At 41.8% G+C, this 12,146-nt stretch overlaps 1 protein-coding gene and 1 long non-coding RNA gene across 9 annotated transcripts in view; one reads left to right on the top strand and one right to left on the bottom strand.

Moving 5' to 3' along the window:
* The window catches only part of LOC142016630 (uncharacterized), a 119,629-nt gene that overhangs the window by 60,153 nt on the left and 47,330 nt on the right, over positions 1 to 12,146 (bottom strand). Inside the window, exon 4 of one of the 4 annotated variants that reach the window (XR_012646337.1) lies at positions 10,867 to 10,903. The exons of the other annotated variants lie outside the window; for them this stretch is intronic. This is a non-coding gene — a long non-coding RNA (uncharacterized LOC142016630). Of the gene's footprint in view, positions 1 to 10,866; positions 10,904 to 12,146 lie in introns of those variants that run through there. 4 annotated transcript variants of the gene reach the window in all.
* Positions 1 to 12,146, top strand: part of RAPGEF4 (Rap guanine nucleotide exchange factor 4) — a 402,358-nt gene that overhangs the window by 362,624 nt on the left and 27,588 nt on the right. For all 5 annotated transcript variants that reach the window (XM_075000657.1, XM_075000658.1, XM_075000656.1 and 2 more), the window contains 2 exons: positions 6,098 to 6,223; positions 6,692 to 6,870. In XM_075000657.1, coding sequence (XP_074856758.1) covers positions 6,098 to 6,223; positions 6,692 to 6,870 — 305 coding nt within the window. The remainder of the gene's footprint in view (positions 1 to 6,097; positions 6,224 to 6,691; positions 6,871 to 12,146) is intronic.

Here is a 12,146-nt window from a genome sequence, read left to right as displayed (position 1 = left end):
AGGTTGTGGAATCTCCATCACTGGAGGTATTTAAGAACAGGTTAGATAGATGTCTATCAAGGATGGTTTAGACAGTACTTGGTCCTGCCATTGGGGCAGGAGGCTGGACTCAATGGCCTCTCAAGGTCCCTTCCAGTCCTAGGCTACATCTACATGTGCCCCAAACTTTGAAATGGCCACGCAAATGGCCATTTCGAAGTTTGCTAATGAAGTGCTGAAATGCATATTCAGCGCTTCATTAGCATGTGGGCAGCAGCGGCGCTTCGAAATTGACGCTCCTGGGAATAAGGGGACTTTGAAGTAGGCGGGGTCCTTTCGAAAAGGAGCCCTGTCTGGACGCGCCACGCGGTGGCAAGGAGCGTCAATTTCGAAGCGCCGCTGCCGCCCGCATGCTAATGAAGCGCTGAATATGCATTTCAGCGCTTCATTAGTAAACTTTGAAATGGCCATTTGCGTGGCCATTTCGAAGTTTGGGGCACGTGTAGACACGGCCCTAGTGTTCTATGATTCTATGATCTGTTAGTCTATAAGGTGCCACAGGACTTCTTGTTGTTTTTATCGTCAGACATATATGTGACAAGGTCCCAAACCTCTGATGTGCAGACTGTCCTCAGCTCCTATTGGTTTCAGGAGAACTAGAGGACATTAAGCATCTCTTGTTCTTCCCATTTCTCTCTAAAGGAAGTCATGGGCCATTCTTGCAGTATTCTGAAGAATGGTGTTAACATCTAGCAGAATCTTACCAAATGAAACACCTTTTACCATTTAGGAATGTGCTTTTTAGTTTGTAAATTTGTTGATGTTTTACTTGGCAACTCCCTTTTGAAAATAAGGGAGTTATTCTGGAATGTATGAATTTGTAAATATTTTGGCTGTGTCTACACTAGCCCTTTTTTGAAAGAACATGTGCCTACACAGAAAATGCACTCTTTCAATCCTAAATTGAAAGAATTTGGTTCTTTTTCTGGAAGCCCTCTTACACTCCTGGATAAGGAAGAGTGCCTTCTTTCAAAAGCTTCTTTAGAAAAAAAAGCATGATGTAGATGCTCCGTGAATCCTTCTTTAGCAAGAGCAGTCCTCATGGCACCAGATTTTTTGATCCCTGGCCTGTTTTTTCAAAAGAGCAGGGGGCTGTGTGGACACTTTCTCTCGAAAGACAGGATCAATCTTTTGATCCACTTTTTTGTGTGTGGATGCACTCTTTTGAGTGAAGTTTTTTCAGAAGAGATCTTCCAGAAGAACTTCTTTCAAAAGATCACTGTAGTGTAGACCAGTGTTTTTCAACCTTTTTTTAATAAAGCGCCCTTTTCTCAGAAAAAAAAAATTGTAAGTACCCTCAGTAGCCACAATTTTCAGGCATGCAAAACTTTTTCTACCATTACAGCACATTTGTTTTAACAACTTACTTGTAACTGGTTGATTGGAAAAAATTGCCTATAGGTGATAAACTTGCCATCATACTTACCATGTGCAATGAGGAGAAATGAAAAAAATATTAGATGCACATGAAATACATCCAGTTTTTTATTCATACATATGTATATATTTCTGTGCAAACATAAATGAACAGTGATCAGGGAAATTACAAGAAAAATTATAACTAATTTAATGTGAAATTTGAGCTTGCTTGGCTAAAATCAAATGTCCAAACCTAGGTTTCAAACTGCTGGGGGTCACAATTAAATCAGTGTTCCTGTTATAGTTTCCTCTGTACTGCCTTCTTCCAAATCTGCCGTTTTAGTCTTTCTGTTCACAAGGAATCTGTCCAGTTAAAACCCTTTCAGTTTTAATTATAAAAACTAAACCAAAATTTTACAAGTAGTAATTTTTTCACTTACTTCACATAACAAGCGTAATCATGGAACCATAAAATCCTAGGGCTGGAAGGGACCTTAGGAGCTCATCTAGTCCAGCCCCTGGCCTACAGCAGGATCAGCCCCAACTAAATCATCCCATCCAGGACTTTGTCAAGACGGGACTTAAAAACCTGTCAGGATAGAGATTCCACCAGCTCTCTTGGTAAAGCATTCCAATGCTTCACCACCGGAGCCGACCACTGCCAGCTCCCCACTTTAACCCAGTCCCTCTCCCCTCCTCCAGAGCCAGGCAGCCCCAGCCCTCCCCACCCCCCACTTTAACCCAATCCCCACTCCTCCAGAGCCAGGCGCACACCCCCCCCCCGCCGTGTAATACACACACACACACACACACTCACTGCCCTGTAATCCTATGTCGGCGACTCACTGGAGCCGCTGCTGCCACCACCACCAAGGCCGCTGCCATGTGCTTCTCCCTCCAAGTGCTCGGGAGGGACATGTGTGCAGAGCACCACACAGCGCTCTCGTGGGCCCGAGCATTTTATTGCTCAAAGAGCCACATACAGCTCCAGTGTGTGTACCTTCTGGACTTCTCTTGTGTACCCCCAAAGGTATACATGCTATGCGTTGAGAAACACTGGTGTAGACCTAACCCTTGTGTTTCTAACTAAGTCTAAATGTTTCTTTTTCAGCACTAGAAAATTTATTGTGGGCCAGCAGCTTGTAATGGTAACAGGGTAAATGTGTTGACAGACTTTGCATAGAAACAAAAAATCTATTTCACTTTGTGCAAAATCATTCTTTCCTGAAGGTAAAAATAAAAAGCTAGGGTTGTTGGGCCATAATGCCAGTAGTTTATTCCAAACGATTTTTGATCATTTTTGTGTGATTGTGTCATGTTGTTCATGATGCAAGTTTGTCTTAAAGAACAAAAACTAGCAACTCTAGCACGAACAAGCTTTGGCTGTGTCCACTCTACATGATAAAGTCAAATTTAAGGCAGTTAGCTTGATTTTACAACGTCACCGTCTTCACTGCAAACACTATTAGGTCAATTTTAGGCAGCACTAAGGTTGGTATTACAACACCGTGGAAAGCTATTTGATGTAGCATCAAGTTCAAATTTAAAAGTTCGAATTAAGGCTAGTGTGGAAACACCATGTCTATTAATAGACTTTATTAGTCCTCCACGCTGGCTGTGTCCATCTCCACTGATCTCCAGGTGCACAGGAATTAGGTAACGGGAAGACTGCAAATTTGGTATGAGGAAGCCTGTGGCTGTGGGGTCATGCTTGTATGAGAGGCTGAGAAACTTCTTTCTTTGCTATCAGTATGGTGGATGCATCTACCCATTAAAAAATAGCTCCCTCTTGGAGTTCATGGTTCTGCCTGTACAGGCTTGTCTACACTAGCTCCCTGCTTTGAAGGGAACGTGGTAAGGTGTTGGGAGATTATTAATGAAGTGCTGCGCTGCATATGCAACACTTCATTAAGCTAATTCTGCCCCATGGCAACTTTGAAGTGTTAAACTTCAAAGTGCCAGCTCGCGTGTAGCTGCAGCTAACCCTCTGGTACTCTGAAGTGGCTACTTCAAAGTCCCTTTACTCCTCAAAATTTTGTAGCCCGGGCACTTCGAACTACCAGTGGGTGAGCCGCGGCTACATGGGCGTTGGCACTTCAAAGTTTAACACTTTGAAGTTGCCGCAGGGGAGAATTAGTTTAATGAAGTGCTGCATATGCATAATATTCTCCCAACACCCTCCTTACCATGCTCCCTTCAAAGTAGGGAGCGAGTGTAGACACAGCCTGCCTCTGCAAGCTGAGCACTTGGATTTGTTTTTCAGGACTGGTGCCAGCCCCTGGCCAACTGCACCACATGGCAGCTATGCTGTCAGGGGGGTCATGCTTGTAGGAGAGGCTGATAAACTTCTTTTCTGCACTAACATTTGTGCAGGGGGCCTCCCTTCCTTCCCCACAGGTGCCAGCCAGTCAGGGTCTTTCCCACGCCCAACCACATGATGTGGCAGGCCCGAAGGACCTGCCTGCTCTTCAGTGTGGGCCATGCTGCCAGTCAGCACCATATCCTAGCTTGCGTGCGGTGAGGGCTCCAAATGTGGCAAAGATTTTCAGGGGCTTGATGCTGCTGGGGGGAAGTCTCCCCAGGTGGCTAAGATTTTTGGGGGCTTGCCCCCCCCACCTGAGTAACACTAAAGGGACTGTTCCAACTGGACCTTCATTCACTGATCCCCCCATATCACTCCCAGATTAGAAGTAGGGGGGCTGGTCCTCTAACTGTCAATCAGGGCTGCGTTCCCTCCCCCTGCCTGAGCAACACTGCTTGTTGAAATTTGGTGAGCCCCATCTCCTGTGTTGGACAACTCTGTATAGTGTAGTTGGAAGCCAGAAATCTTTTTCTTAACATTTTCTGTCCTTCTCTTTCTTCAAGCTTTGGCAAATTCCTTATCAAATGGGCCCCTCACAAGAGGGAAAAGTGGATGAAGGTTAAGTTAAGAAGTTAAGAAGAAGACAAAGTTAAGAAGACACAAACACCTGCTGCTTTTTATAAAATCTTTGATATTTCAGTTATAAAAGAAGGAGATTTCCGTTAATTTGGTGATCTTTGTTGATGCCCTACTTTTCCTCTTTCCTTCTTGAAAAATGGCTGTTTGCTTTCCATGGGAGGAGAAAGAGGGCAGTGCAATGTGAGAGGATGTCATCACATTCCTACAACCACTTGTGGGGCATTTTTTTCCCCTGCTGCACCAGAGAAGATACCCAGAATGCTATGGGGCTGAGGGAACTGTGGGATAGGTTCCACAATGCACTGCTGCAACAGTCAATGTTTGGTGATTGAGTGTGGCAGCAATAAGTTGACTTTGTTGAGAGGTGAGGATATACAAATCTGAATTTATAAAACCTAATCTTACAAAATCAACTTTAATAAATTTGAATTTATGTCGTAGTGTAGATGTTGCCTTACTACTCATTCTGAGATAGGGGTCTGCTGGCGTGTTGGTACAGAGATCGCTATCTATTTTTAACATTTTGCAGCCATGATTTTCTTTTATAAATGTAGAATAATGTGGTATTCTTAACATTTTTATTTGGAAATATGGGGTCTGATCTTACAGATCTAATTTGGGTTGGACTCAGGAGGGGGCCTGTTCTATTGACAGTACACTTTTTAATCAGAATCTGCAGTCTATCGGATTATGTTCATCAAAAATTAAAGACAATATGGGGGAATTTGGACAGCAAATTGTAGGTGAACTATACTGCCCTCTCCTGGAAGTCAATTAGACTCTGACAAAGGCTCACATCCCCATGTCTGATCTGACTTGTTTTTTCCTCTTTTGATAAGTACTGTTGATACTGGGCCATTTCCACCTTGCTGAATAGACCTTGTCAGCTCGGCCCTCCCTCTTACTGGGATCCCACTTTTTAAATACCCCTCTGAAACCCTCCCCCGATGCATCTGATGAAGCGGGTCTTTGCCCATGAAAGCCTATGCTCCAAAATATCTGTTAGTCTACAAGGTGCCACAAGACTTCTTGTTGTTCTCGAAGCTACAGGCTAACATGGCTACCTCTCTGATCATTTAAAATGTGGTTTCACATGAAGCACTATTTAGGAGGTTCGAGGATGCGTTTACGTGCTGCATGTGAATTAGCAACAGGCATATTTGTTGGCAACTGAATAATTTTTGCATGCATGAGTTAGGCTCTCTTGGGCCTAGTATATACAGTAGATGACACCAAACATGGAATCATCTCAGTCCCCATTTTGAATCCATTTGGATAAAGGATTATTTTTGTACAAACTTTAGTTTGCATCTTTTATTAGGTGATATAAAAATCCACTTAAAATTAATACTTTAATAATTCACATGAACATACGGGGTGCACCCCAAATATCAGATAAAGGTCTGAGGGCTGGAATATATGCACTGTAAACTGAGAAAGAAAGCATGAGATACACTTATTAGATGACGCACTTGTGACAACTTTCTAAATTCTAACAAGGGAGATAATTCACATACTTAAAATCTATTAAAGGCAAATAAATTTGGCTTGTGTGCTATGGTTTGGTTCCTGATGGACATACACATGGGAATTGATAATAGAGGCTTTATTGCTACCAGCAGTCGAAAGCAGACTCCAGCTACATTATTGAAACCCCTTCAAAAATTGGCGAAATGGGGAAAAAACAGGAGATGATTAAGCACTGATGGTTCAATTTAGTATTTTGAAATATTCTTGTATTATTATTCTTATTCACAGACACCGTTACCAGAACAAGAAGGCCCATCAACGGGAACTGTAGGAACTTTTGAACTCATGAGCTCCAAAGACTTAGCTTACCAGATGACAATTTATGACTGGGAGCTGTTCAACTGTGTGCATGAGGTATGAGGAATCAAAATAGCATGATAGTATTTATTATTAAATATTGAACTATGGACTGTAGATACGAATAGTGTTTGCCAGATGTTCTCTGAGTTTATCTTGTAGAAACTTAACAGTTGGAAGCCTTGAAATGATTAAATACTGTTCCAGCCACAGCAAAGATACAAAGTATATAAAAGAAACATCTCCTAAGAGCAGACTGTATATCAAATTACTTGATATGTCTCATTCAGGGTATTAAACTACTACTGCATAGTCTGTATTTGTGTTTAATGTGCCTTAGTGGCTGTCAAACTTGCAGTGCAAGCTGAATCCTTGTCAGCTGTACCATATGCATATTTATTGCACAGCAAGTTTCAAGCTTGAATAATTTAGAAACCTAATAGTGAGTTCTCCTCAGTCTTCTCCACCCCCCCTTCCTCCAAAAACCCAGACATTTAGAAACCAACCCTGTTTTTTCTCTCCTAGCTGGAGCTGATTTACCACACATTTGGAAGGCACAATTTTAAAAAGACCACAGCAAATTTGGACTTGTTTTTGAGACGATTTAATGAAATCCAGTTCTGGGTGGTCACGGAGGTTTGTCTTTGCTCCCAACTCAGCAAGCGTGTTCAGCTGTTAAAGAAATTCATTAAGATAGCAGCCCAGTGAGTATACACTAGTCTGTACAGAAAGATGCTGAAATACATGCCCTTTTTAATATATTTGTTAGTTGTCATTTGTACAGAGATTTGAACAGAGCTGAAATAGCCCAGTTAATCTTGTCCATCCCTGTTAATGTAAGTGTTCCCTGTTTGTCCTGCCCTTTTCTGTTCATTTCCTCTACTAGCCCTTAGTCCCTGCACTCTTAGGGCGTAATTGTGCATCCACATGAGTAGTCCATTGAGTTCACTGGAACTTACCCGCTTTTGTCCTTCAAATTCTTTTGGGGGTCAACGTCCCCCAAGCAGAGGGAGTGTAGAGCAGGAGAGGAGCAGGGTGGATGTGTAGAGAGGTTCCTGTTAGCTTCACTTTGTAGTATTTTTTCAGATACCAGCAGCACACATGGAGAAACAACAAATCTACACTAGTAAATCTTTTTGTAACATTGTGTAATACTCCAGCTGAGTGGTACATTTGGGTGATTCATTCATAAAAACTAAACATTTGCAGCTTTTGCTGGAAAATTGCAAGTTATTCTCATGTGAACACACCCTCCCCACTGCAATTGCCGGAGCTAGATTTGCATATCTGAAATTGACTTTCAGGTCTAGTGTAGACCTGGCCTTAGTCTCGAAAGTGCCACAGGATGGCTTGTTATTGTGAAGTTACAGACTAACCTGGCTACACCTCTGTTCAATGTAAGCTTACGTTCAAGCAAAGTGTTCTGGCTAAGTGTCTGGCTAATGGGGATTGCTGGTGTCTTACATGTTTGTTACTATCTTGTGATTTAAATAAATTTAAAAGTATTTGGAAGCCGATTTGTTCGCTTAGGGTTTGAACCTACCCCCAAATTTTGTAAGCACTTTCTGTTGACTTCAGTGGGAGCAGGTCCACAAGCATCCTATGTAAACAGAGTTCCTAACATTGTTACCCTCTTCTGCCCTCCTACCATTCCTTGTCATTGTTTGTTACACCTACCAATTGCTTATTGTCTAAAGGGCAGGTCTACGCTAGATGTGAAAGTCAGTCTTAGATGCGCAATTCCAGCTACAACAAATGCGTAGCTGGACTCAACTAAGCTAGGATTGATTTATCTGGCCATCCTCACTCTGGGAGGTTGATGGGAGAAACTCTCCCATTGACCTTCCTTACTCTTCGGGGTAATGAGGAGTACAGGGGTCGACCATCAAGCACTGATAGTTCAATATTGCACATCCTCACTAGGCACACAAAACTGAACTCTGGAAGTTCGATCCTGACCGTGTTGCTCTCCTGGCAAGTATAGATGTGCCCTCAGATTACATTCTCCTTTCCTCAAGGCAGGAACCGTGTCTTTCTATGTGTTTGTACATTGCCTTAGATGACAGATACAGAACTTGACTGGGCCGTTTGGGTATTATTACCATACAAATAAGTAATTCATAAATAAAACACGAAAAAACACTTTTTATGATTTCTAATACAAGCCTCCTACCCCCATTTTTAAAAGTGTCATGAAGGAGTAGGGGAGGAAAAGATTACCATAAAATAACCATAAAATAAACTGTGAATTCTGCACCAGAAACCATAATTTTCCACATCCCAAACCCATGCCCACATACAAACCATACACATGCCCAATGCTGCTGCTGTAGATTGCTGAATATTCCCAACATTTGCTAAAGGTTGTGGAAGTTTAAGACACCCATCATCTTGTCAGGTGCACTCAGCATCTTACAGTATCAGACTGATGGTAAGGTAAATAAACCTGTAGTTGCTAAAAACAGCCATCAGAGAGGTAGTTGTGTTAGTCTGCATCTTCAAATACAACAAGAAGTCCTGTGGCACCTGATAGACTAAGATATTTTGGAACATAAGCATTCGTGAACAAAGACCCACTTCGTCAGATGCATGTCAGATGACTCATGCATCTGACAAAGCGGGTCTTTGTCCACGAAAGTTTATGCTCCAAAATATCTGTTAGTCTATAAGGTGCAACAGGACTTCCTGTTGTTTTAAAAACAGCCACTTTCTAAGTTTTAAAACAGAAAGCATGTCTGACGTATTCTGTCCAGTAGAGGGCAGTAGGATACATACACACAAACGATTAAGGTTTAGTCCTCAAATCAGTAGTATGAAATGGGAAAATGCATACATGTAAGTAATTTAAGATATGAAGATAAAGTTCATAAACCTTTAAAACCAATTAACTTCAAAATAATGGTTGAACTTCACCTTAAGAAAAACTAAGGAGTATAATCAATCACGAAGTTCCCCGGACCCATTAGATTTTCCAGTGTCACAGAGTTGACTTATGCTATTTAGATCAGCTTGATGAGATGTTTATTTCCATGTTTCTGGTCTGAATCCAGTTCTAAAAATAAATGTCTAAACGTGACCTGCTCTACTGAGATCTCTGTGTCTCCTAAAGGCAGGGAGTTCTGAAGCACAAGATTTTCCTAAATAAAAACTGAGCTGGCAGATTTATTTTCAGTCGCTGCAAAAGAACTTTAAGAATGATGGGGCTCTTTCTTACATATAAATTACTGCCATGGTAACAGGTGCTACAAAACATAATAAAAATAATGTACCATGAATTTGGAAAAGAAAAGAGCCAAGGCGTTGGTTTAAAAAAGGTGGGCCCAGGCCTTTGAAGGAGTATCCCTGTCCCAATTTGCACTTGAAGAACCTTGATAAATCAGTAATCAGCTGAGAATAAAATCATTCGTGGGAGAAGAGGAAGGAGCACAGACAGTTCAGTAGAGTACTGAAAATCTTCCTGAGACTCTGGCCGTGAACTGGTGTGGCGCTGCAGCCTCCCTGCCATGCTAATAGTCACAGATATTAGCTGCTGACTGAGCACCTCGTTTCCATACTGTGACCAAGGGATCGCCACTGTTCCAATCCGCATGTTGCTTGTGCTCCAAACCACACCCTTAGTGGTGCTCACACCCAGCGGGGAAGTTGCATAACCAGAGGCGGACTCTGTGCTGAGCCTGGCATACTTTTGGCTTCCTGTGCATTAGTTGTCCCTGATACCTGCTGGGTAAAGGTGTCCAGCTCACCAGGATCACAAGTTCTGAGTCTTTGAAATGAAGAACCTAACTGTATCCCCACTGACTATACACCGCACCACAGTCACTCTAACTCAGGGACCCATCCATGCAACAAACCTCATTGCCAGCTCTGCCCACATAGCTACACCAGCAACACCATTACAGGACCTAACCAGATCAGCCACACCATCGTGGGCTCATTCAGCTGCACATCTACCAATATAATTTATGCCATCATGTGCCAGCAATGCCCCTCTGCTATATACATCGGACAAACTGGACAGTCTCTACGCAAAAGAATAAATGCACACAAATCAGATATCAGAAATGGCAACATACAAAAACCCATAGGAGAGCACTTCAATCTCCTGGGCCACACAGTAGCAGACTTAAAAGTAGCTATCCTACAGCAAAGAAATTTCAAGACCAGACTCCAAAGAGAAATTGCTGAGATACAATTCATCTGCAAATTCGACACCCTCAGCTCAGGATTAAACAAGACTGCGAATGGCTGGCTAAATACAAAAGCAGCTTCCCCTCCCTTGGTGTTCACACCTCCAGATCAACTGCTGGTAGTAAGCCTCATCCTTCCTGACTGAGCTAACCTTGTTATCCCCACCCTTGCTCTGGCTTATTTATACCTGGCCCTGCAGATTTCGATGACCAGCATCTGATGAAGTGAGTCTTTGCCCACGAAAGCTCATGCTCAAAACTTTTCTGTTAGTCTATAAGGTGCCACAGGACCCTTCGTTGCTGTTACAGATCCAGACTAACACAGCTACCCCTCCAATACTCCTATCCCCACTGGTGTCTTTCAGTGCTTCCACGTAGCTACGTGAACGCACACAGACACACTCTTTTTCTCCATATTGTCCCTAAATACACACTATTGAAAAAAACCTTTTGTGAATATACCCAAAAGATATTCACTCACTTTTCTATGCATCTTCTCCCTGATCTTGATTCATACAGAAAGTCATTAAAAGTCTCTCTCCATACACACCTGCAAAATAGGCCCCAGGTAGGAATATCAAAAATCCCCATTGAAAGTCAGTGATTTTAAAAGTGTGTGTGTGTGTGTGTGTGTGTGCGCGCGCGTGCACACGCACATGCAGGCACATGCTAGAAGATCTTCCTAATATGATCCGTTTGCGGGATTATATGTCTTTGGGTCCTAATTTACTTAAGTGCTTTGGAAAATCCTACCTGTCGCTTTATATAATACTGTCAGAACACACAGAATGACTGTTCTTTGTAACATTATGCATCATCTTTTTAAAGTTATATTTACCCATTCGAACAAAAAATTTATTTTATGAATGTTAGGCATTAGTTCCATTGTTGAATCACTTGTGCACACTGAACTGTTAATACAGAGCTTTATAAAAGGATCACAAATCTATACTGGTCTTAAGGGGGTGGTTGTACTTCTTTGAAAAAAGGTATATGGAAAAATTCCCATATTTCAGGCAAAAAATAGTTGTAAATTGCAAGTGGCAGCTTACTTATATAAGCCTAGATATTAGACCTGAACCCTAATATTTTAATATTTTTGTCGGAAGAATATCAGGTTTATGCATGATGTGTCCCAGAACAAATAAAAACAGATAAGAAGACATGCTACCATTATCAAAAGAAAATAATTTTTGGCAGCAGCATTTGGAGGGTAGGAGTGTGATAAAGTTGTTAACAAGAAAACCTGAGAACACAGTACAAAGAGCAGAGATATTTTTGGAAAAAGAGGTTTTGAGCTCAGTCTTAGCCACACTGAGCTGAAGGTGAAGACGAGCCATGCAAGATGAGATATCTGAGAGAGGATAAAATTTTTAGGATTGAAATTCTGTAGATAGCGCTGAAATGGAGAACTGCATTTGAGAATCACAGTTTGAATCTCTAACTTTTATAGTGTCTTTAGTATCTTACCACCCATCCTTTGCAAGTCAAATTGCAAAAGACGCATAGGCCTAAAGATTTCTGTGTTGCGCAGTTACATTGACAAATACAGCAAATCTCTTGCAACCATGTAGTACATCAGATACACTATATGGTAAACTCTTTCATATCTAGCAGCCCTGGGACCGGGAAGTTGCCGGATATTCAAATATTCTAGATAGTAGAGAGGTATGCCTTGCAGTGCATGACACTAAAGAACAAGATTAGATATTAAGAAACAAACAAGTGTATGTAGAGGTTTTTAGTTACCAGCAACAGTAGTATGGTACACTGGAAACTTATCGGCTACGTCT

This window comes from Carettochelys insculpta, chromosome 8 (assembly GCF_033958435.1).
Source record: "Carettochelys insculpta isolate YL-2023 chromosome 8, ASM3395843v1, whole genome shotgun sequence".
In the NCBI taxonomy this organism is placed as follows: Eukaryota; Metazoa; Chordata; order Testudines; family Carettochelyidae; genus Carettochelys; species Carettochelys insculpta.
The sequence above is the reverse complement of the archived record's forward strand: the minus strand, read 5'-3'. Positions and strand labels throughout refer to the sequence as shown.